At 45.2% G+C, this 21,751-nt stretch overlaps 1 protein-coding gene across 8 annotated transcripts in view; it reads right to left on the bottom strand.

The window, feature by feature from the left end:
• Nucleotides 1-21,751, bottom strand: part of VAV3 (vav guanine nucleotide exchange factor 3) — a 248,586-nt gene that overhangs the window by 118,322 nt on the left and 108,513 nt on the right. For 7 of the 8 annotated variants that reach the window (XR_012160359.1, XR_012160360.1, XM_073356846.1 and 4 more), the window contains 6 exons: nucleotides 18,127-18,219; nucleotides 17,947-18,015; nucleotides 14,241-14,344; nucleotides 5,407-5,506; nucleotides 3,719-3,814; nucleotides 347-415 (listed from right to left, as the gene is read on the bottom strand). Coding sequence is in view for 6 of the 8 variants with exons in the window: in XM_073356846.1 (XP_073212947.1) it covers nucleotides 347-415; nucleotides 3,719-3,814; nucleotides 5,407-5,506; nucleotides 14,241-14,344; nucleotides 17,947-18,015; nucleotides 18,127-18,219 (531 nt within the window). In the remaining 2 variants the exon portion in view is untranslated. The remainder of the gene's footprint in view (nucleotides 1-346; nucleotides 416-3,718; nucleotides 3,815-5,406; nucleotides 5,507-14,240; nucleotides 14,345-17,946; nucleotides 18,016-18,126; nucleotides 18,220-21,751) is intronic. The other variant, XM_073356848.1, reaches the window with a different exon arrangement.

Below are 21,751 nucleotides of genomic sequence, written 5' to 3'. Positions count from 1 at the left end.
CAAATTTTTTTCCAAATGGTTAGCAGGCTGAGAACTACGGGACAGAATGTAAAAATTAGGATATTACAGATAAATAGAAGCCAGTCAGCTCTACTCCATACCATATAAAACCTATTGGCTAAGTTACTAAAAAAGCCTGTAGCAATATCCTTGATCTAGCCTCCTTATACGAGAGTTTGTGGCTAGTTAACAAATATTTGCTAGATCTATTGTGAATTGCAGGACCTCCTTCAGCAGCAAATATACTGTAAACTTCACTTCTGCATGCCCGTGTGTTCTGAAAAAGGCCCCAACCATTTTAACTGGCAGTGAAGATGTAAACATCTCCCTGCCATGGCACACTTACCTTCATTGCATCAAGTGCCAACTTCAGATTTTCCTTCTCAGTTGGGTCAGTGGTGTGCTTCACCAGTTCCTATTTGGCAAAATGCAGGGATATTTCTTATAACAACTTTTCACTCAGCCAGGTGCCAATCAGTTTACACATTTATCACTGAAATAAAATGACTACTGTGCACTGGTCACTCTTAAAAACTTACCAATTTTGCCTTAAATAGATAACAGCCCTAGAATTTATTTTTTTTCCTCTATGATTCCCTATACATTGCAGGGGAGGGATAGCTCAGTGGTTTGAGCATTGGCCTGCTAAACCCAGGATTGTGAGTTCAATCCTTGAGGGGGCCATTTGGGATCTGGGGCAAAAATTGGGGATTGGTCCTGCTTTGAGCAGGGGGTTGGACTAGATGACCTCCTGAGGTCTCTTCCAACCCTGATATTCTATGATACATCTCATAGTGCACAACTAGGGATTACCACAAATAGTTAAGTGTTAAGTGTGAGTACTGTTATTTCTCAATACTAATAATATTTGACAATGAACAGTCAACAAAAGCTAATTCTATTCTGGTAACAATTAAAATTTACCAGTCAGATCCTTACTGTACATGTCTGTTACTTCTGGGGGGATTATGTGTGACTGCACACCCGCAGAAAACAGCCCTCCCGCAGAATTCCTGTGCTTCCATGCAGAAAATAGCAGACAAGCAAAGGGAAGCCACACTGGGGGGCGGAGAGTATGACCATGGACACAGGTTTTGGTGGGGGATTGCTCCCCACAAACAGAGGTGAGGCCTGGGGAGGCACACAGGGTAACTTACCACTGCTCCCTGTCCCCCCATCTCTGCAAGCGCAGAGCTGCCCAGCTGAAGGAAGCTATGTCTGGGCTCTGCTGAGTCTACAGCTGAACACTGCCCCCTGGGTCCTAGTGCCAGTCGTTCTCCCCTTCTGCGTGCTGGCAGCCTCTCTGTTTTCTGTGCAACAGTGAGTGCCAGTGGTGGGGCTGGAAAAGGGGGAGGTGGGGAAATGAGGGAAGAGGGGATGTGGGGGAAGAAGCGGTGGGAAAGGGAGCGGGGTGGAATAGGGCAGGGGGAGGGGAATGTGGGGGGGAGGGGAGAGGGGTGGAGAAGAAAAGGGGATAGGGGAATCGTAGGGGGAAGCAGGAGCCCGGCATGCAGCATCGCATCGGCAGCAGCGGGGGCTCCCCCATTAAGCAGGACGATTAAACCCTCACCCTGACAAGCCCTACCCCGTACACCTGCACTCCTCCAACGAGCCCCCGCCCCACTCAGACCCCCACCCCACTGATCCCTAATCAGCTGCACCTGGACCCTCACCCCATCAAGCCCTACTTCCCCAGCACCAGGACCCCCACACTGAGCTCCCACACCCAGACCCCCCCATAAAGCCCCATCTCCCACACCCAGAGCCTCCTTGCTGAGTCCCAACCATCTTCACCTGGATCCACTGCAGAATCCCATTGCCCCTGCACCCAGAACCCCCCAGCAAGTCCCTGTGCATCCAGATCTCCCACTGAGCTGCCCGTACCTAGATTGCCCTGCACAGAAACCTCTCACCCCACACCTGGTTCCCCCCACACTAAGCCCCTCCACACTTGGATCCTGCTGTGCTGAACCAGTCCACCCACACCTGGTGCACCTGGCACAGAGGGGCAGGGTCCCAGGGTGTTTCTGAGGCAGCCCCAGCCTTTGCAGTGTGTCAGGGTCGAGTGCAGCTTCACTACCAAGGCCCTGGACTGGGGGAGGTGGGGGCTTCAGGGTGATCTCTCACCTCAGTGCAGCCAGTGGCCTGTGCTCCCCACTGCCATGCTGGAGCCACATTTATTTATTGACAAATAAAATTTGCCGAATTTTGCAGAATTTTAAAATATTATACTCATACTATTTTTTAAAAAGTGGCACCAAATTTTAATTTTTTTGGTGCAGAATTCCCTGAGAAGTAGTCTGTGCTGAAAGCCCAGGCAAACAATATTAGATAATTTTCATGTTACTAGCAACAACATGAATAGTCAAAACCCCAAAATAAGAGTTTGTTTGCAAAGATGAAGTAGGAATATATGCTGACAAAATCTTTAACTAAAATATGTGACTAACCACAATGAGATAGTCACTACTCCAGTACAAGATTAGCTGCATTTATATAATATTTTATAGACATGAATGTGGATGACATATCTTGACAGTATATGAAAATATTTCAAGAATGTTAAGCTATTTGCTATATTTTAAAAGATACATAGCCCATCTAGAATCTAGAAAAATTAATGGGTTAGTTAAAAGCAAAAAAGAAAATCCAGAGAGAAATCAGTTATTTCTTCTTGAATGCATTTTAAGAAGAGGACTATATGTTGTTACCAAAAATAATATCTTGCTAAAATACTGGAAAATGGTGGGAATAGATGCTACTACTTAAAAGTGCAGTTTTTCTAGCAATTTTTGTGGATATTTTGCTTCTGAAAAGACTAATATATTTGGACACCCTGTTACATACCTGATTGTAGTTTTATGATGCCTCACACTTTAAAACACTATGAGTGACATAATCTTTCATATCATTTTTTCATAATATACAATTTGATTATATTGCCTTGGTTCATGTCTCAAATGTTTTAAGAAAGTGGTTCTGTCATCAGTTTTGGTTTGGTTTTTTTCATGATTTTCTGTTGATCAGAATATTGATGACTTGCATTTATATAGATATATTTCAAGAAAAGTAATAAGTTTGAATTACACAAAGCACCAGAGTCAAAATTATGCTTCACATAAAGATAGCAGCTCTTTTTAAAATTACATTTTACAAACATCAGCAGGGTTGACAATCTAATACAGTAATATATTTCTTTGCTGCTGAACTAATGAGTCTCCTGGAACAGCTATCAAATTAAATTTATAAGACTCTCCACCCTCATTATAGGACTAACAGTGGAAGCCAAGAGCTTTGTGGGTTATAACAAGAAGCATTTCAAAATAAATATGGTTTTATTAGAATTTACTATAGCAGGGAAGTATCTTAAAGAATGGTATCATCTCGTTCAGCTTAGTCTTTGGGGGTAGTGGTCTACATTACAAAACCACTATTCTCATAGTTTGCCACCACTAACTTTTAAAGAAGCCATTAAATGAAAAGGCTCAAGTACCTGGGAAGTGATTGTTATTCTCAGATATGCTTCAGCTGTGTGGAATGCTCACCACAAAGAAGGCTGAACTGTACTGGATTCCACACAGATAATTCGCAATTCAACTCTATAAAAATGTTAATCACTGTCCTTTAATAAAGGTACTGAACCCTCATTATAACAATCCTCTGATGATAAACCTTCACAGCTTTGCGCTTAATCACTTTAAACTTCAAAAAAAAGTACCTGCAGCAGCAGATGATATTTCAGAACTCGCTGCATAGGAACCACTAGAAGATCCCGCAAAGTAAATTTCCCATTATTGGCCCTCTTGGAACATTCCTAGTTTTTAAAAATAAAATACAAGATTGAGCTGTGATTCCTGAAAAATAAAAAAAAATACAAAGTATACTCCTAATTTTTTTTTAAGTAGACATATAAGTTTGCCAGATCACCCAGATATTAGGATACTGGATAAATACCACCATAATGAGGAAAAAATCATCTCCGTAGTGATAAGCTGAACCAAAACCCTGGCTCAGAACACCACTGAATTTGGGGGTATTCAAGATCTGGATCCAGATCCAGATCCTATTCTTCAGGTGTTCAGACAGCAGAGTGATGACTGTGGTATAAACACTGTAATTAGAGATAAGAAACCACACAGAGTTTTGTTGATTTGAAGCTGTGAGTGTCTATAAGAGAAACAGAGATAGCAGTTGGAATCACTCTCGCTAGTGCCCAGCAGGTAGTTCAAGTGCAACACTGCAGGTAAACAGCAGACTCTTTGTCTTATTAGATGTAGGCATAAATAGCACAACAGGCATGACAACTGTGTGGATTGAAGGTGACTAGTAAACCAAAAAATAAGAAATCCTCTTTATCACAGGTGGGATCATCAAACTCCCACCCTGCACATTCACTTCCCCAGCAAAGCTGATGGGCAGTATGCTGTGTCCTATAAAGGGCTGTAGCTGATTATCCTCCAGACCAAAGAGGAACTGTGCTTCCCCTGAAAAAACACAGGAACAGATCTGTGCAGACACATGCCTAGAACCCTGACCAGTGGTATTCTATCTGCTTCCCAAGATCCATAAACTGGGAATCCTGGACGCCCCATCATCTCAGGCATTGGTACCCTGACAGCAGGATTGTGTGGCTATGTGGACTCTCTCTTCAGGCCCTATGCTACCAGCACTCCCAGCTATCTTCGAGACACCACTGACTTCCTGAGGAAACTACAATCCATCGGTGATCTTCCAGAAAACACCCTCCTGGCCACTATGGATGTAGAAACCCTCTACACCAACATTCCTCACAAAGATGGACTACAACCCATCAGGAACAGTATCCCCAATAAAGTCACGGCAAACCTGGTGGCTGACCTTTTGTGACTTTGTCCTCACCCACAACTATTTCACATTTGGGGACAATGTATACCTTCAAGTCAGCGGCACTGCTATGGGTACCCGCATGGCCCCACAGTATGCTTACATTTTTATGGCTGTCTCTAACGTGCCACAAGTACTCGTGTTCTTTTTGTGCTTCCAAGGTTGTCTGAACATCTCGGGTGGTGCATCTTACACACAATCCCTTGTGCAGAGATGTGCCTATAGTCTTTAAATGTTATTCTAATTATAACCATATTTTATTCTCAGCTACCTTCACTCTCACCTAAAACACTATGAGAAAAAAGTGTTTTATTGACAAAACCACTTCTTGGGTAAATCCTGACCCCACTGAAGTCAATAGCAAGACTTCTTCTGACCAGGATTCAACCTCTTCTGTCTCTACCTGACAAGTTAATTTGATCAGTTAGTCCAGGTAAAAAGGAAAAGAAAAGAAACTCACAGAACCACATGTCAGAATGAACAGTTTTCTTTTTTGGGGGGATGGTGGATATATATTTGTATATAAAAAATAAATATCAGTACCTCTAGCTTCAATTTAACATCTTCTTTTGTCTTAGAGATGTTGTCCAAGCAGGATATGGCTGTCTCCACTTGACTGCAGTACTGCCCATAAATAACCATTCTAAAACAAAGCAAGAAAAAAAAACAAGCAGGATGGTGTGGGGTTTGTTTTTTTGTTTGTTTTTGTTTTGTTTTTTTAAAGAAACAGTCCTTTGTTCACATTTCACAAACAAATATATGGGTCACAATCTTCCCTTCAACTGGGAGCGGTACCTACATACCAAGGCATAATAACTTGGCCCTAAATGTGTATTACAAAGCTTCCCCAAGAATATAATCAGGTGCATGTTTGAAAAATACTAAAGATCATAATCAAAATGCTGTAAAATCATTTCAATTCACTTTAACACTGACATGCATACCCTGACACAATAAAGCACTTGTTTCAGGCTGTAAGACAATGTAACTGCTGCTTAACAGCACCAGAGTCATTAGTATTTACAGTATAAAGAGATAGATTTCAAAGGATGCAATGAATAAATTCTGTTACATAGGATTAGCCCAGGATTAATTACATCCACTCTTTTTACAGCAACAGTAGGTTTTGCAAACTTATTTGACAGTATCTGTTGAGTTTACATTCCATGAGGCTTTGGGTCAAGATAATAGCTAACATATGTAAAAGCAAGAAATTCTTAACAGCAGTCAGAAACCAGCATGGTACCCACTGGCTGATTTTTTGTAAAGCTATTGGAAAGAATCCAGGTTTGTACCGGGAACTTCCTGTTCCCTTCAGTAACAATTCATTCCACTCTTCTCAAACTGTTCTAAATTTTTAGAGGTGACTCCTTTTTAATCTGCAAGCTCCATCTTTGGGGATCTACAAGCCTCCGTTCTTGCCTTCTATTTTTAATCTTTTTCTCCCTCTTGATCATCTTCTGTTTAGCTTTAGCTTCCACTTCAAAAGTGATGATACTAACTGCACATCTTTTACCTTTAATTATTATTTTAAACCTATACTGCAGTACAAATAGAGCTAGACACAGTATCTGTCCTCCCTTGACAAAATAAACTTGTAGTTTCCTCTCAGCTTCCTTAAGTTACATTGCTTCTTTTGGAGAAAAGGAGCATCCTGAGACACAACTCCTGCTCCGTAGCTCCCCTCTACACTCAGACCTGCCATTTGCCTTCACTGCCTGTATCCTTTGTGACAGGGTCGGGCCGGATGGCTACAGGAGAGTAATTTTTTTTTTTTGAAGAAGAAAATAATTTTATTTGTGTAACACTTACAAAGAATCACCAAAAAGGATAAAGCAAAACTATGCAACAAAATAAAAGCAAACACAAGGTATAACACAGCAGCCTTCAGGAGGGAGAAGTGTTCAGGCTAGCCTGGGCCCAGAGCTGGGGGGCTTCCTCAACATTCGTGGTCTTCCACCCTCCTGAGTCACCTGCTGGCCTAGAGCGGGGGGGCTTCCTCGACACTCATGGTCTTCCACCCCCTCAAGTTACCTAGTGCCACGCCCAGTGTCACCGATTATTCCTCTCCTGAGAGTGCCTGACAAGATGGGCACGGCTGCGGGGTTGGCGGTTTGGGGGTGGGGGGACGTACACCCACGTGTGATAGGACCCCTCCTAGGTGACAAAGATGATGGTATCCACAGCAGCAACGGCTGGGGCTGGGGTCTCTCGCTCTTCCCCTCAATCAAGTCCCCTCCCAGGACTAGGCACTCGTGAGAATCTATGGTGCCAAGGAAGTTGGACACCCGCTGATAGAATTGAGGCCGCTTCGGGCTCGTTGTCGGGGCATAGATGTTAACGAGGTTGACCACGAGCCCCTCCATATGACTCGGAGATGCAGCAAGAGGCCCAGCATGGCCTCAGTGACCCCTAGCACCTCGGGCCGTAGGTTGGGGGAGAAGAGGGTCGCCACTCCAGCTTGTCGAATCGTGAAGTAGCTAAAGTAGACCCCGTCCCCCCACTCCAGCCACCAGCTGTCCTCGGCGGTCAGATCCGTATGGGTCTCCTGCAGGAAAACCACAGAGTACCCCCCTTCCCGAAGGTAAGGGAGCACCTGGAACCTGTGGAGAGCCATCCTACATCCCCTGGTGTTCAAAGTTGCAATAATGAGAGACGTCATGCGGAGGGCTGGGGGGGTGGGGGTCCCTTCTTGGCGGGGGTGTTCACGGCCCCAGCGGGTCGCACAACAATCCGTGACCCATCCCGTCAGTGAGTAAATCATCACGGAAGCTGCGGGCCCGCCTGTAGGTCGTGGCATCGTGCCTTCCTTTCCCTCTAACCTCCTTTATAAGGGCCCTTGTGGCCTGGAGGAGTTGATCAAAGTCCCCCCACAGCTGGAGAGCTAGCTGTATCCTGTTGCGGGAGCCACGGATGTCTTCTAAAAACTCCCGCAACACTTTTCGCAGCTCATGGGGGCGTGGGGTTGCGATTTCCCAGTTTTCCCCTGGTGGGGCTCTTGGTGTCAACCTAGTGACAGAGGATGTGGAAAAAGTTAATGTACTCAATGCTTTTTTTGCCTCTGTCTTCATGAACAAGGTCAGCTCCCAGACTACTGCACTGGGCAGCACAGCATGGGGAGGAGGTGACCAGCCCTCTGTGGAGAAAGAAGTGGTTTGGGACTATTTAGAAAAGCTGGAGGACCACAAGTCCATGGGGCCGGATGCGCTGCATCCAAGAGTGCTAAAGGAGTTGGCGGATGTGATTGCAGAGCCATTGGCCATTATCTTTAAAAACTCGTGGCGAACAGGGGAAGTCCTGGATGGCTGGAAAAAGGCTAATGTAGTGCCAATCTTTAAAAAAGGGAAGAAGGAGGATCCTGGGAACTACAGGCCAGTCAGCCTCACCTCAGTCCCTGGAAAAATCATGGAGCAGGTCCTCAAAGAATCAATCCTGAAGCACTTACATGAGAGGAAAGTGATCAGGAACAGTCAGCATGGATTCACCAAGGGAAGGTCATGCCTGACTAATCTAATCGCCTTCTATGATGAGATTACTGGTTCTGTGGATGAAGGGAAAGCAGTGGATGTATTATTTCTTGACTTTAGCAAAGCTTTTGACACGGTCTCCCACAGTATTCTTGTCAGCAAGTTAAAGAAGTATGGGCTGGATGAATGCACTATAAGGTGGGTAGAAAGTTGGCTAGATTGTCGGACTCAACGGGTAGTGATCAATGGCTCCAGGTCTAGTTGGCAGCCGGTATCAAGTGGAGTGCCCCAGGGGTCAGTCCTGGGGCCGGTTTTGTTCAATATCTTCATAAATGATCTGGAGGATGGTGTGGATTGCACTCTCAGCAAATTTGCGGATGATACTAAACTGGGAGGAGTGGTAGATATGCTGGAGGGCAGGGATAGGATACAGAGGGACCTAGACAAATTGGAGGATTGGGCCAAAAGAAATCTGATGAGGTTCAATAAGGATAAGTGCAGGGTCCTGCACTTAGGACGGAAGAACCCAATGCACAGCTACAGACTAGGGACCGAATGGCTAGGCAGCAGTTCTGCGGAAAAGGACCTAGGGGTGACAGTGGACAAGAAGCTGGATATGAGTCAACAGTGTGCCCTTGTTGCCAAGAAGGCCAATGGCATTTTGGGATGTATAAGTAGGGGCATAGCGAGCAGATCGAGGGACGTGATCGTCCCCCTCTATTCGACATTGGTGAGGCCTCATCTGGAGTACTGTGTCCAGTTTTGGGCCCCACACTACAAGAAGGATGTGGATAAATTGGAGAGAGTCCAGCGAAGGGCAACAAAAATGATTAGGGGTCTGGAACACATGACTTATGAGGAGAGGCTGAGGGAACTGGGATTGTTTAGTCTGCAGAAGAGAAGAATGAGGGGGGATTTGATAGCTGCTTTCAACTACCTGAGAGGTGGTTCCAGAGAGGATGGTTCTAGACTATTCTCAGTGGTAGAAGAGGACAGGACAAGGAGTAATGGTCTCAAGTTGTAGTGGGGGAGGTTTAGGTTGGATATTAGGAAAAACTTTTTCACTAGGAGGGTGGTGAAACACTGGAATGCGTTACCTAGGGAGGTGGTAGAATCTCCTTCCTTAGAAGTTTTTAAGGTCAGGCTTGACAAAGCCCTGGCTGGGACGATTTAATTGGGGATTGGTCCTGCTTTGAGCAGGGGGATGGACTAGATGACCTCCTGAGGTCCCTTCCAACCCTGATATTCTATGATTCTATGAGGCGGGCAGGAATGGTGCAGACCACCAACGGGCCGTCTGACAGGCTAAAGTTATTAGGTTCATCTCAAGCCTTGGGGTAGAAGGGGACGGCGGAGGGAAAACTGCAGCTCCTAATAGGTCGCGGCAGGAAAATGCAATCCTTGGGAGGGATCCGCAAAAAAAGGGAAAGAAATAACCCCAGGGGCGGCAATAGCATTGCAGGAGGAGGTGGATTGGGCAGGGACAGAGGCAAGACTCTGGTCTTCAGGAGGGAAGCAGCTAAGAGGTGGCGCCTCCCGAACAGATTAGAGGGTTAAGGAGGTGGGGAGGGGGCTCCCAGTCATGCTAGGCACAGGCTCTGTGGTGAATTTGGCAGCCACGGCATCAGGTGGTGGACTACCCTCTGTAGGGTGCCCGTCTGGGAAGGCGGTTAGGGGGAGCGAGCATGGGGAAAGGAGGACTGGGGTGAGGTTGCCCAGATTGAGGCCAGCCGGCAGTAGGTCATCCTCTCCCTGGGTGACCGGGGCCAAACCTAGGGCCTCGATCTCCTCATACATGGAGGAGAGATCGTCTTCTGCCACCCTGGGGGTCTCCCCTCTGGCGCCCGCTACGACGGTCGCTTCGGGATTCGCGGGGGGTTCTGGGGGGGTTCGGGCAGAAGGGCCTTCCTCAGGGATCTCGGAGGGTAGGGTCTCCCGTGGAGGGGAGATCCTACCTTCCAGTACTATTTTGTCTTCCCCTCCTGACACTGGCAGATGGATCTCACTCGTGGGCATAGCGGAAGGCTCAGTGTCAGTGCCTCCCTTCCTGGTCTTCCGGGGGGCCTCCGCATCGGATGGGTGCAGCGGAGCTCGAGCCTTCCGCTTGCCTCGCTTTCCCTGAACTAGGGTCCAGCCCTCCATAGCATCGTCTGAGGGCTGGTTAGCAGGGGTCATGTCGGGGGGCAGAGGTGATGGTTCAGGGGCTCGGGGAGGGGGGGTAACGGTGAGGCAGCATGGGGGGGGGGTCTCCTTGGGGCAGGCCCTCTCCTATGCCCGGTAATATCTTTCCTGCACCCTCCTCCATAGGCTCTGCTGGATTGTTAACAGCAAGAGCAGGGCTCCCTCGCTCATCTGGGCGCTGTAGGGGAGGTGTCTCTTGGGCCCAGGTAGGAGCAGCGGTGGATCAAGCAGGAGGAGAGGTGGTTTCAGGTCCCGGGAGGCCAGGGGCGTCGGCAACGACGGAGCCGATGTCCTGCCGGGTCTCGGCGGTCTCGGGTGCCCCTCCCCGCCGGGCCAAGGGGCAGTCTCTTTGGACATGCCCCACTGATCAGCAGAGGTAGCACCGGGCCTCTCCTGTGGAATAGTAGACCCGATAGCGGGCTCCCTGGTAGGGGATCAGGAAGGACCCCTCAAGCGCCTCTCCATCATGCGCCGCTGGCGGCGGTAGAAGCTGCACTTGCCGGCGGAACAAAAGGACGTGATGGAGGGTGAGGTCCTTGCAGCCCAATGGGAGAGGGATGATGACAGAGACGGGTTTCCCCAGGGTGGAGAGAGCGGGTAACAGGGCGGCATTGGGTAGAAATGGAGGGATGGAGGGGTCAGGACTAGGCGGACGCCCAGGTCCTCTAGCGGTTCCAGGGGAACGAACACTCCCCCCACCGCCAGGCCCTTCTCCACCGCCTCCTGGGCGGCAGTCTCCGATGCTAAGAAAAAGACGACCTTCCCGTACATTTTGGAGGCTGCCACAATAGCCATGGGTCCTGCCACCCTCGCCAATGCCTGCACGTATGTCTCCATGTGGGGCGAGGCGGGCACCAGGAGGCAACGAACGCCGTGCTTCCTGGTCATTGTGGGAAAGGGGCCACGGCTGCTATTGATGGTAGCGGAGGTGGTGGGTGGGCGAGATGACGAGACGGCAGGCGGGGGGCGCTGCTACCGCCCGGGCATACACCCTGGGGGCCGGGGGAAGGACACTCGCAGAGCTGGTGGAGGGAACAGCGGGGAGGGACACCATGGTCGATGACAAGGCCACAGCGGTGGGGGCAGCCCCTGCCATGGAGGGCCTGGTGGTTGTAGTGGGGCCCTTTCCCTTCTTCACAGCCTGGCCTTTCCGGCCAACTGGGGGGCTCTCCTAGAATCTGGGGGGGCTGTGGGCGTAGCAGCGGCAGTAGTCGCCCCGGTGCCTCCTGCTGCTGATGCCCCAGCAGGGGCGGTGGCAGGTGTTTTGGCAGCAGTGGGGGTGGGGGCTTGGGGGTTGGGCAGGGGGGTAGGTGGGTGAGGGGCAGCTGAGGTTGTTAGAGGGGCCTCACCCCTCTCATTCCCCGCCATTGTGAGCAGGGAGAGATGGGGAGACACCAAAAGGAGGAGGGGGAGGGGGAAACAGATTAACCACTTCTCCCTGCTGGGCTGCAGGCGGGGGGGAAGGGGGGGCAAATGGGTCAAACTGGGCGGGGGAGGAAACAGGAGTTGGGGTCAGGTAATAGGGGCAAACTGTGGGGTGAACAGTCGGGGGGGGGGGAGGCACGTGGACCCAGACCCACGCATGTTTGTCCAAAGAGTCTCGCTTGGTCGGCTGTCGTTTCCGGTCCAGACAATGGAATCAGGGAAAGCAGCTGAATCCAGAGGCAGATGGCAAGTTGCCAGCAGGGACGGACGGCGGGGGGGCTGTGACGGTTGTAGTAGTGTTGGGGGAGGCACTGATGGATCGGGGGGGGCAGCTCCATGCCACACCCCCGTTTCCCTACAAATGCAGTTACGACACAGTCGAACTCCCCCCACATGAGAGTACAGTTCAAAAGTTACTCAGTCTTACGGCCCCCTCCACGATGGTTCGTAGCTTCCCTGGGTGGTTTTTCTGTCTGCTGCCTTCTCTTCCGCTTTTGTAGCTTTGGACAGCAGGGCTTTCAGCAGGCCCAGAATGTCGCAGAGATAAGAAGATTCTTCTTGGCTCGGTACGGGACCATAAACAAACAGCAAAACGGTTGGGTCTGGGGGCTTCCACTCCCCTCCTCCGGGGAGCAGGTCGGCAGTCCTCCCCCCTCCTCTGGGGGTTTCAACTGGAGCAGTAGCAGCGTCCAAGGGCAGGCATGGGGGGGTTGGCAGCTAGCTGGCAGCCGACCAGCACTTGAGCAGCAGCAAAAAAAAAAAAAACGAAGAAAAAGCATCTGGCCCGGTTGGGGAGGATGGGGGGGGGGGGCTGAAGCAGGGTCAAAAAGTAAGAAAAGCCCAGGCCAGGGGGCTTTAGGAGAGAATAGAAAGCAGATAGATGAGCAGCAAGCGCAGGAGGTCTCTTTACCCTGGGTAAGGTAACAGAAAAGGTTCCAGAACAATCAGGAACCTTCTGGAGGCAATTAAGACAGACAGGCTGATTAGAACACCTGCAGCCAATCAAGAAGCTGCTAGAATCAATTAAGGCAGGCTAATCAGGACACCTGGGTTTAAAAAGGAGCTCACCTCGGTTTGTGGTGCGCATGTGAGGAGCTGGGAACAAGAGGCACTAGAAGCTGAGAGTGAGAACGCGGACTGTTGGAGGACTGAGGAGTATAAGCATTATCAGACACTAGGAGGAAGGTCCTATGGTGAGGATAAAGGAGGGGGAGGAAGCCATGGGAAAGTAGCCCAGGGAGTTGTAGCTGTCGCACAGCTGTTCCAGGAGGCACTCTAGACAGCTGCATTCCACAGGCCCCTGGGCTGGAACCCGGAATAGAGGGCAAGCCTGGGTTCCCCCCAAACCTCCCAACTCCTGGTCAGACATAGGAGGAGTTGACCTGGACTGTGGGTTCACAAAAACGGCCAAACTGAGGGCTGCCGTGAAGCTCTAAGGCGAGCAAATCTGCCAATAAGCGCAAGACCCACCAAGGTAGAGGAGGAACTTTGTCACACCTTCCAATAATCACCCTTTCCCTCAGTCTGTCAGCATCTACCCAAGCATACATACCACTGCCATAAGCTGCTCCTCTGCTGAAATCTTCATATATGGCTTCATTTGAAACCTTCATATATCACTTCAATGTGACTATGGCAACTTTCTTTCCCATCATCTCCCTAAAATCCAGCTTTCCAGTTTCAGACATTTTCTGTTAGCTTATACCTGCTTTCTCACAAGCATAGTGTGACTGCATTAACCTCTTCTCAAACAACTCAACTGGCTCCCCAGCTACTTCAATTTCCAGTTCAGAAGTGATTTCATGTACACCTTCCATGGAACCCCTCAGACTCTCCTCTCTTCTCCTCAGCCTGTTTCACCCTTCTTTCTGTCCTTCTTTCTGCCATCTGGAATGCCTCGCCTGTATCTTTCTGTCTTATTTTATTTGCTTCCCCATCTCTGATTATTTTATCTCTGTACCTATATTGTTTATCTCTATAAAGCATTCGAAGATAGTTTTCATGCCAGAAGCTGTGCAAAATAAATTTTATGATTTCATATAAAATATGGATGCTATTTTTAAATGAAAAAGCAATGACAAAAAACAGTTGGGGAAAATTGAACAATCCATTCTATAAAATAATAATAGCACTTCCTTGGTACTTTCCACATTCAAAGCCCATTATATATACTGATGCTGTTACCCATAGATATTCAGTTCAATTATATAAATGCTTATGGAGTACTTAATCATTGAGAAACACTTCCATGGACTGAGTATAGGTTATCACTAAAGTATATAAAAGTTGTTGAATAAATATTACCTTTCCTTGTAGTTAATAAAAATTTGATACAGGTTCTGGTCATTTTTGTTTACAATGGAGTCATAAATATCCTGCATTAGACTTCTGTGGGTTTTCACCAATTCCTTAAAAACAGTAATAGAAGGAAAAAAATTAAAATGCAAATAGAACCCCTAAAGCTTCCAGAATGAAGATTAGTGTCTCCATGGATATCTGTTAATTCCAAGAAACTAAGACACAGATCACTTATGAGTAGCTGCTACTTTCAATGTTTGCTTTGAAATGCCGGATCCTCCATACAATGTGACAAGGGAAACTAAACTCAGAGACCTATTAAAGGCTAATTTATTCCAACTTGAAATGTGCCCTGTTAGTTCAGCTTCATTTTATAATGATAATTTTAAAATTAAGCAAGTCAAGTCAATGTTTTAATGACAAGACAAAAGTAATGATTTGTTTCCCCGAGCTGTGAAAAACCAGTTTTGTACATTACATGGGTCAATTAGTGGCATCCTGGTGCTAAGTTAACTCCAATTAGAATAAGTTTCTTGATACAATGGTCCACTAATGGCACAGGAAAAAGACAAGGATGCTGCAGAAATATTTGAGCCAAGCTATATTGCAGCAGAAATTTTAAGATTCTCAATTCAAGACCAGGTAGGTAACTTCTGGGTACTCTTCTGGCTCTGTCTATCTATTTCTTCACTTCAGCAGGTGGGTATTGTAGCTATAAGAACGCTTAATAGAGATCTTGTAGGCGTTTGTCTGTCTGAGGGGTTGGAGCAAATGCAGTTGTATCGTAGAGCTTGGCTGTAGACAGTAGATCGTGTGGTGTGGTCTGGATGAAAGCTGGAAGCATGAAGTGAGCTATAGCTCACGAAAGCTTATGCTCAAATAAATCGGTTAGTCTCTAAGGTGCCACAAGTACTCCTTTTCTTTTTGCAGATCCAGACTTACACAGCTGCTATTCTGAAACCTGAAATTAGTACATCACTCACGTGCATACTTGGCTGCTCACATAAGTGCTGTACGTACTCACTAGGAGTGCTTGTGTCGATGTAAAGAGAGGTGCACCACAGGTAGGTATCCCAGCGTGCCACCATCCGGCACAATGCCTTTTGGGAAACATTCCCAATATGTTGTGGGAAGGAAATGACCTCTAGCTCCAGAGATCCCTGGGGAAGTCAAGTTCTCATGATGCAACTCTCTCCATTCAGCAATACTCCAAAATTTTTGTGCCTTTTAAAAAAATCCCCCAAACCTGTGCAGCACTTTTCAATGTCTGCCCTCTCTGACATAGCCCGCAGGGCTCTGCACTATTCTCATGAACACTGCAAATACAGGATGCATAATTCTCCTGTCTTTGCAGACCTGCAGGAAGTACCACAACAATGGGGCGACATGACGATTTCTTCAAGGGCAGTTCACTGAGGGGAATAATGAAAAACAATTCAAGGTTGTTGGTGGTATTCATGGAGCAGCTGCAGATGGTAAAGTGCCACCTCTGGGCCCAAGAAACAAGCACTGACTGGTGGGATCACATCATAAAGCAGGTTTAGGACGAGGAGCAGTGGATGCAAAAGTCCACATCACTGGATCTGTGTGCTGAGCTCGCCCCTCAGTGGAGAATTGAGTTGTGATCACAATCTGGAAGCTTGTAATGCCGGACTGCTATCTGTCAGTGAAGAAATCATTTTGGAATTGGAAAATCCACAGTGAGGGGCTGTCATACAAGTCTGTAGGACCATTAATCATCTGCTATGCAGGACTGTGACTCTCAGCTACCTGTAGGAAATACTGGATGAATTTTCAGCAGTGGGGTTCCCGAACTGCGTTGGGGCAATAGACTGCATGCTTATCCCTATTTTGGCATGAGCTCACCTTGCTACAGAATACATCAACAGAAAGCGCTATTTTTCTCTGCTTATGCAAGCATTGGTGGATCACCAGTGGCACTTCACCCATATCAATGTGGGCTGGCCAAGGAAGGTGCACGATGCTCGCATCTTTAAGAACACAGGACTGTTCAGAGAGCTGCATGCAGGGACATTCTTTCCCTGCTGGCACATTACCATTGCCGAAGTTGAAATGCTGAAAATGGTTCTGGGGGACTCAGCCAACCCTTTGCACCTCTGGTTCATGAAGTCATACACTGTCCACCTCAATACCGCCAGGAAAGATTAACTATTGGCTCAGCAGATGCAAAATGACAGTTGAACATGCTTTTGCTAGATTGAAGGGGCACTGGCAGTGTTTTACTCATTAGACTGGATCTCAGTAAGAAAAATATCCCAATGGTTATAGCTGCTTGCTGTGTCCTGCATAATATTTGTGAGGCAAAGCTGCCACCAGGGTAGAGGGCAGAAGTGGAGCATCTGCCTGCTGACTTTGAACCTTGTGTCTACAAGGATTATTACAAAAGCCCAACACATCTTAGTGAAAATTATTTTAGACTGTATTTTTTTATAGTTACTATGAGGGAGGTTTTGAAAGAGCATTTTAACAGTCAGCCACAGCAGTGTTCTCTAGGCCTGGAGCTTTAGTGCTGCTAAGAATTGTGTAGCACTTGCTGTACATTTATAAACACGTCTAGGTATTTTCCTGAAATTATGAATATTGTGATGTTAGATGTGCATTTACAATTACAGTTTGCTTTGAGTATCTCTATGCATTCTGCAATATTTGTTGTGAACTAAGACAGATAATTTCATTCTCCAAAAACTGAACTTGACTGAGTGGGGGGAAAACAGCACAGAAAATCTATGACATGCAGTTCCTGGTAGAAGCGGCAGGTCTGTGGCACAGCATCACATCTACTGTTGGCCTCCCTGGCTTTGTGGCCACCCTGGCAAAATTCCTTAAATTTCATGCAGCATTGCTGCAGGTCCCTGTCGTACCCCTTTGTCTGCATCCCTCATGCAATCTGCTTGTAGATGTCCACATTTCTGTGGCTGGTCACACAGGTAATCTCAACCCATATCAACTCAATAGGAAGTTTCTTAGAGACTACAGAATTTTTTTTTTCTTTACAACTTTCACTGTCAAATTCTGAGTATAAGGCTGTAAGCTATATTGATTTTTAAATGTCTTCAGTGACAACACATCGAGGGCAGATACCAATAAAAATCTGCAAGCTTGTTATAAAGTCTTTTCAGAAGCATTCCTGTAACTCAAAATACTGTGTAAACGTTCTCTACACTGATGCAACACTCAAGTGTAATAGGCTGATGATGGTCACGTGCTTTGTAAATTTCTGAAGAGATGTTTTCCATCTTATCTACACAAAATATGATCCATGTTCTCTATTACGCATAGAAGGATGTGAGGAAACTCAGACATGGTTAATGTCTAACTTAAATTAAATCAATAAAATACTTGCATATAACAGATCTTCTAAGAGTTACTGTGTTATAGTGCCAAATCCTCAGCTGGTATAAATCAAGAAATACACTCCAATGTATACCAGCAGAATATCTGGTCCATACTATTGCTGACAAACTGCTGTGGCTGTATGCAACATTTTTTTCCTCATAGTAACTATAAAAAAATACAGTCTAAAATCATTTTCACTAAGATGTACAGTAACCTACTGAATATTCAAAAAAGCTTTGAGGGCAATTTGCACATCACATTTCAAGTCATCACTTTGTTCAATAGCACGTGACCGCACAAAATGATAACCAGACACAAATTCTCTGCCTTTTTCTTTAAGTGTACAATTACTTACAGGAATGTTGATGAACACTATATCAAACTCTGATGCTGACAGAAACCTTTTCAATGGCACCATGAAAAACTGTTAAGAAAAGTGAACATTGACTGGATTAATATATTCTCTATTCCATTATACAATTATATTATTACTATATAAATAACTATTCTACAAGCATAAAGTTCAGTGGCTTACTTTCTCTATTGACTCCAAGGTCTCAGTGTATTTCTCTTCAGTCTGTTTTATTTCAGTAAGGCAACAGCTTCTTATGTCATTTTCAGTACACTTCTGCAATTAGAAGCAAGTTAAGTTTAATTAATTTGTGGACACCTTTTGTACAACAAACTCTTTTATTTGTTTACTGCTTAGCTATTAAGACACATTGCTTGTTGGAAAATTCTTAGTATTGCAGCTTCAAAAGATTGGAACAGCTACCAAGGGAATAGTTTTTAAAAGCGCAAATAGCTGGCAACTTCTAGAATTTTAGTAGGGTTGAATTTTGATAAAATTTGTCATTCAGTATGTTATATTTTAAGATAAACAATAACTTAATCCTTCTTATATACTTTTAAAAATAATATAATGAGATTAAGATAAAATATAGATCCATATTTATTTAATTTGGGCCTTTATTTACAACAGTGAGCAGCTACTCATCGTAGTTAAAATCAATGAGACTCTCATGCTGTGAGTAATGGACTCGCATCTAACTCTTTGTGTTTGTTTATAATTTTTCCTTTTCCCTTTTCCCTGAAAGGAACTTGCATTTAGGTCCATAGTCCTATTCTGTTCCGAGTCAAGGACAGTAGCTGGATCTTAGGGCTCTATCCTGCAATCTTTGTATGTTTGTTTGTTCTTTACAGGACTCTGGGATTGCCTCACCCTAACAGGCCTGCTTCAGTTTCCTGCAGATGTGAGATCAGCAATATAGTGCATGTTGGGGCATATCACAGAGCAGAAGCTGATGTTAGATTTGAACATCATGGGCTCACTGCCACATTGGGCTTATTAAGGCTGAGCACAAAATTCCTGCACTGGAGTTCAGAATTCCAAGGTATCAGAGTTCTTTTTCCAGGATACAGACAAATATGAAAGAATGTGTTTAAAAAGATTCTTAAAAGAAACATTTGGGCAGGTGTTGGTTAGCTTGCGGATTGGACACAATTCCTGGATTACTCCTGCATGGACATTTATCGTTCATGTCATTGTCACGATTGGATTCTCCACACCCAAAAAAACCTCAGCAAATAATAAAACAATAATAATATAACTTGTCTCCCCTAAATTCTTTCCACCTGTTCCCTGTTTCCTTCCAAATTCTATCCAAGCTCCTCATTCACATTTCCAAGGATCTTCATGACTGTAGCCCTGTCTGTATCTCAGCTCATTGCCTACTGTAACGAATCCATGTGCAGCAGATAAAGACAATTACTAGATACATTTGTTTCACACAGAGGAAGTCAGAACCAGAATCCTGAGACTTTAGTTCCAAAAAACACCCTGGCCTCTAACCTTTGAGCTAAAGGAAGACTCCTGTAGCTGTTGATCATAGTAGAAAGTCTACATCCACTCCATAGTCTAGTTACTAAAGAGCAATGTCACTCACTCAGACACAAAAAGTCACACTACTATTCCCCAACCCCTTCATGTCATCTTTGTCTTTTTCCCCCTGCCTATCACTCCACACCTTCTTTCAAGTAGTTCCCTACATCTGCCTCCTCCCTTCCACACACTAAACCACGTCATTCTCTTCCTGCAGATCCCTCCGTCAAACCTATTTCTTTCAGCCTAGTGAGGAAGATTTAGATAGTATGGGGAAGATGCTGTGTGCAGTGCATTTCCTTATCAGTTTGAGGCAGAATGAAGTTCTCTCTGAGGATACAGAGTCTGTCACAGTCAGTGGAAACCTGGTGTGTGGACATTAAGTTATGATTAAGAGCTGTCCCAAAATGTGGTATTTCCTGGCTATCAAAGATTTGTATTGGAGGGAATGTCACACTTTACCCATGTCCGTTCCTTTTAAACAAGTTTTTGGGTTTCAAATTATTATTTTGATTGGAGTCTATTTTTAATCTCCTCTTTGTGAGCTATTTTGTAAATAAAATGTGCGTGTATTACATTTCCAAAAGTGGTTTGTATAGCTTGGGCCCAACTGTGCAACCCTTACTTATGTTGCTGAGCACTAATTCATGAGAGCAGCCCCCAAGAAGAGCCCAAGTCAACAGGACTGATCTTGTCTGTTAGTGCTCACACAACACAAATTAGGGTTGCATAAGCGGGTCCTTTTTGCGAGTGTTATTATTTAACACATCAATCTGCCATCTATAGCAGATGCTACAATATCTTGGAATTTGAATACAGGAAGTAATGACAATGGTCAAAGGGGCTAAAAAGAGTGAAAGAAAACAGTCTGCTCAGTACACTAAGAAAATTGTTCTGTGGCAGCAGTCTGCTGGCACAGGAAACTTTGGTACCTTAGTTTACGTTGTGAGGCAGTCACATCAAACAACAAAGAAAGGTGTAGTTTTAAACTGATACACGTATTCTTCTCTAGCTGCGTAAAACACCAAACACAGATTTCTAAAGCATTTTCATTCTTCTAAAATTGATTTGCAATTGCAAGTCACCTCTAAGCCCCCTATGCTAGTGAATTTAATTCAAAGGACTCAAATGAAAGAATTGTGCCAATGTGTAATGTTACTGTGCATCACATTTGCAAATCTAATAGTAAATTATTGTATACTAAGACAGCCATCAAATCCAACAAAGATATACAATGCCAATGAAACAAACATAATACATCCATTCTTACCATATCAGGTATAAAAATGTGTGGACATAATGCACCATGTTTTAATCTACTGTTCTTTTTAATTAGGAAATTAATATTAAACATTTTTAGATCTTTAGTATTATTTTTTCTTCCCACAAGCAAATTCAGACTACGGCTGCCATTCCCTCCTAAACTCACCCTGTTATGTCCATTGAAGCTACATACCTTACAGTGCTTCATTTGTAAAGGCAAGAAAGAAACAGAGTTTGCAAAGGGGAAAATATGTCAAGGTTCGTCAACTGCTAAGACTGGGAGAAATATCCATAATGATACCTGAATTTCACATGGTTTTGAGTTTCATTGCAAACAGAATACTCGGACTAGGATTATCGAAAGATCCACTATAGTTCACACCCATTTTAAGCAAACAACTGGGCCCAGTTGCAAGTGAACTTGATCTGATTTATGGTTATATATAGAACTCATGCAAAATTTGTACTTTTAACTGAGTTTTGGTAAAGGTTACCCCAAAACTCAAAAATTGATCAAATCCAAACAAAACATAAACCACTACAAACTGAAACTCCCAAGTTTCACAATATTTTACACATCACTTATTTTACTTAAAGATACTGTGATGCAGGTTGCTGAAAGTAAAATGTCCTTAGTATAAAAATGTCTTGGAAAAAGTGATGATACTCTTAAATTGTCATTAAGATGCATAGTAATTGGCAGAGTCTAGACTTACATGAATCATATTGACACAAGTCAAAAATCTTTCCAAGGAAATAGTCTTCTCACGACATAATGGTAAATTCTCAGAATCACAACAAAAACACATTGTATGAACTGCAGGAGATACCTACAACTTGCCGCTTTTATAGCAGGAGAACACAGGAAAACAACCTTCAGACCTTTTCATTTTCTCACTTCTACAAGTCACTATATCACTGGAATTCAATCTGGAAATGTAGATGGTGAGCTCCCACCTTAAAACACGCAACTTCCTTGAAAAAGTGTGCATCATCACAATAGCACACTAAAGAT

This window comes from Lepidochelys kempii, chromosome 8 (genome assembly GCF_965140285.1).
Source record: "Lepidochelys kempii isolate rLepKem1 chromosome 8, rLepKem1.hap1, whole genome shotgun sequence".
Classification (NCBI taxonomy): domain Eukaryota; kingdom Metazoa; phylum Chordata; order Testudines; family Cheloniidae; genus Lepidochelys; species Lepidochelys kempii.
This window is presented reverse-complemented; position numbering and strand designations above follow the sequence as displayed.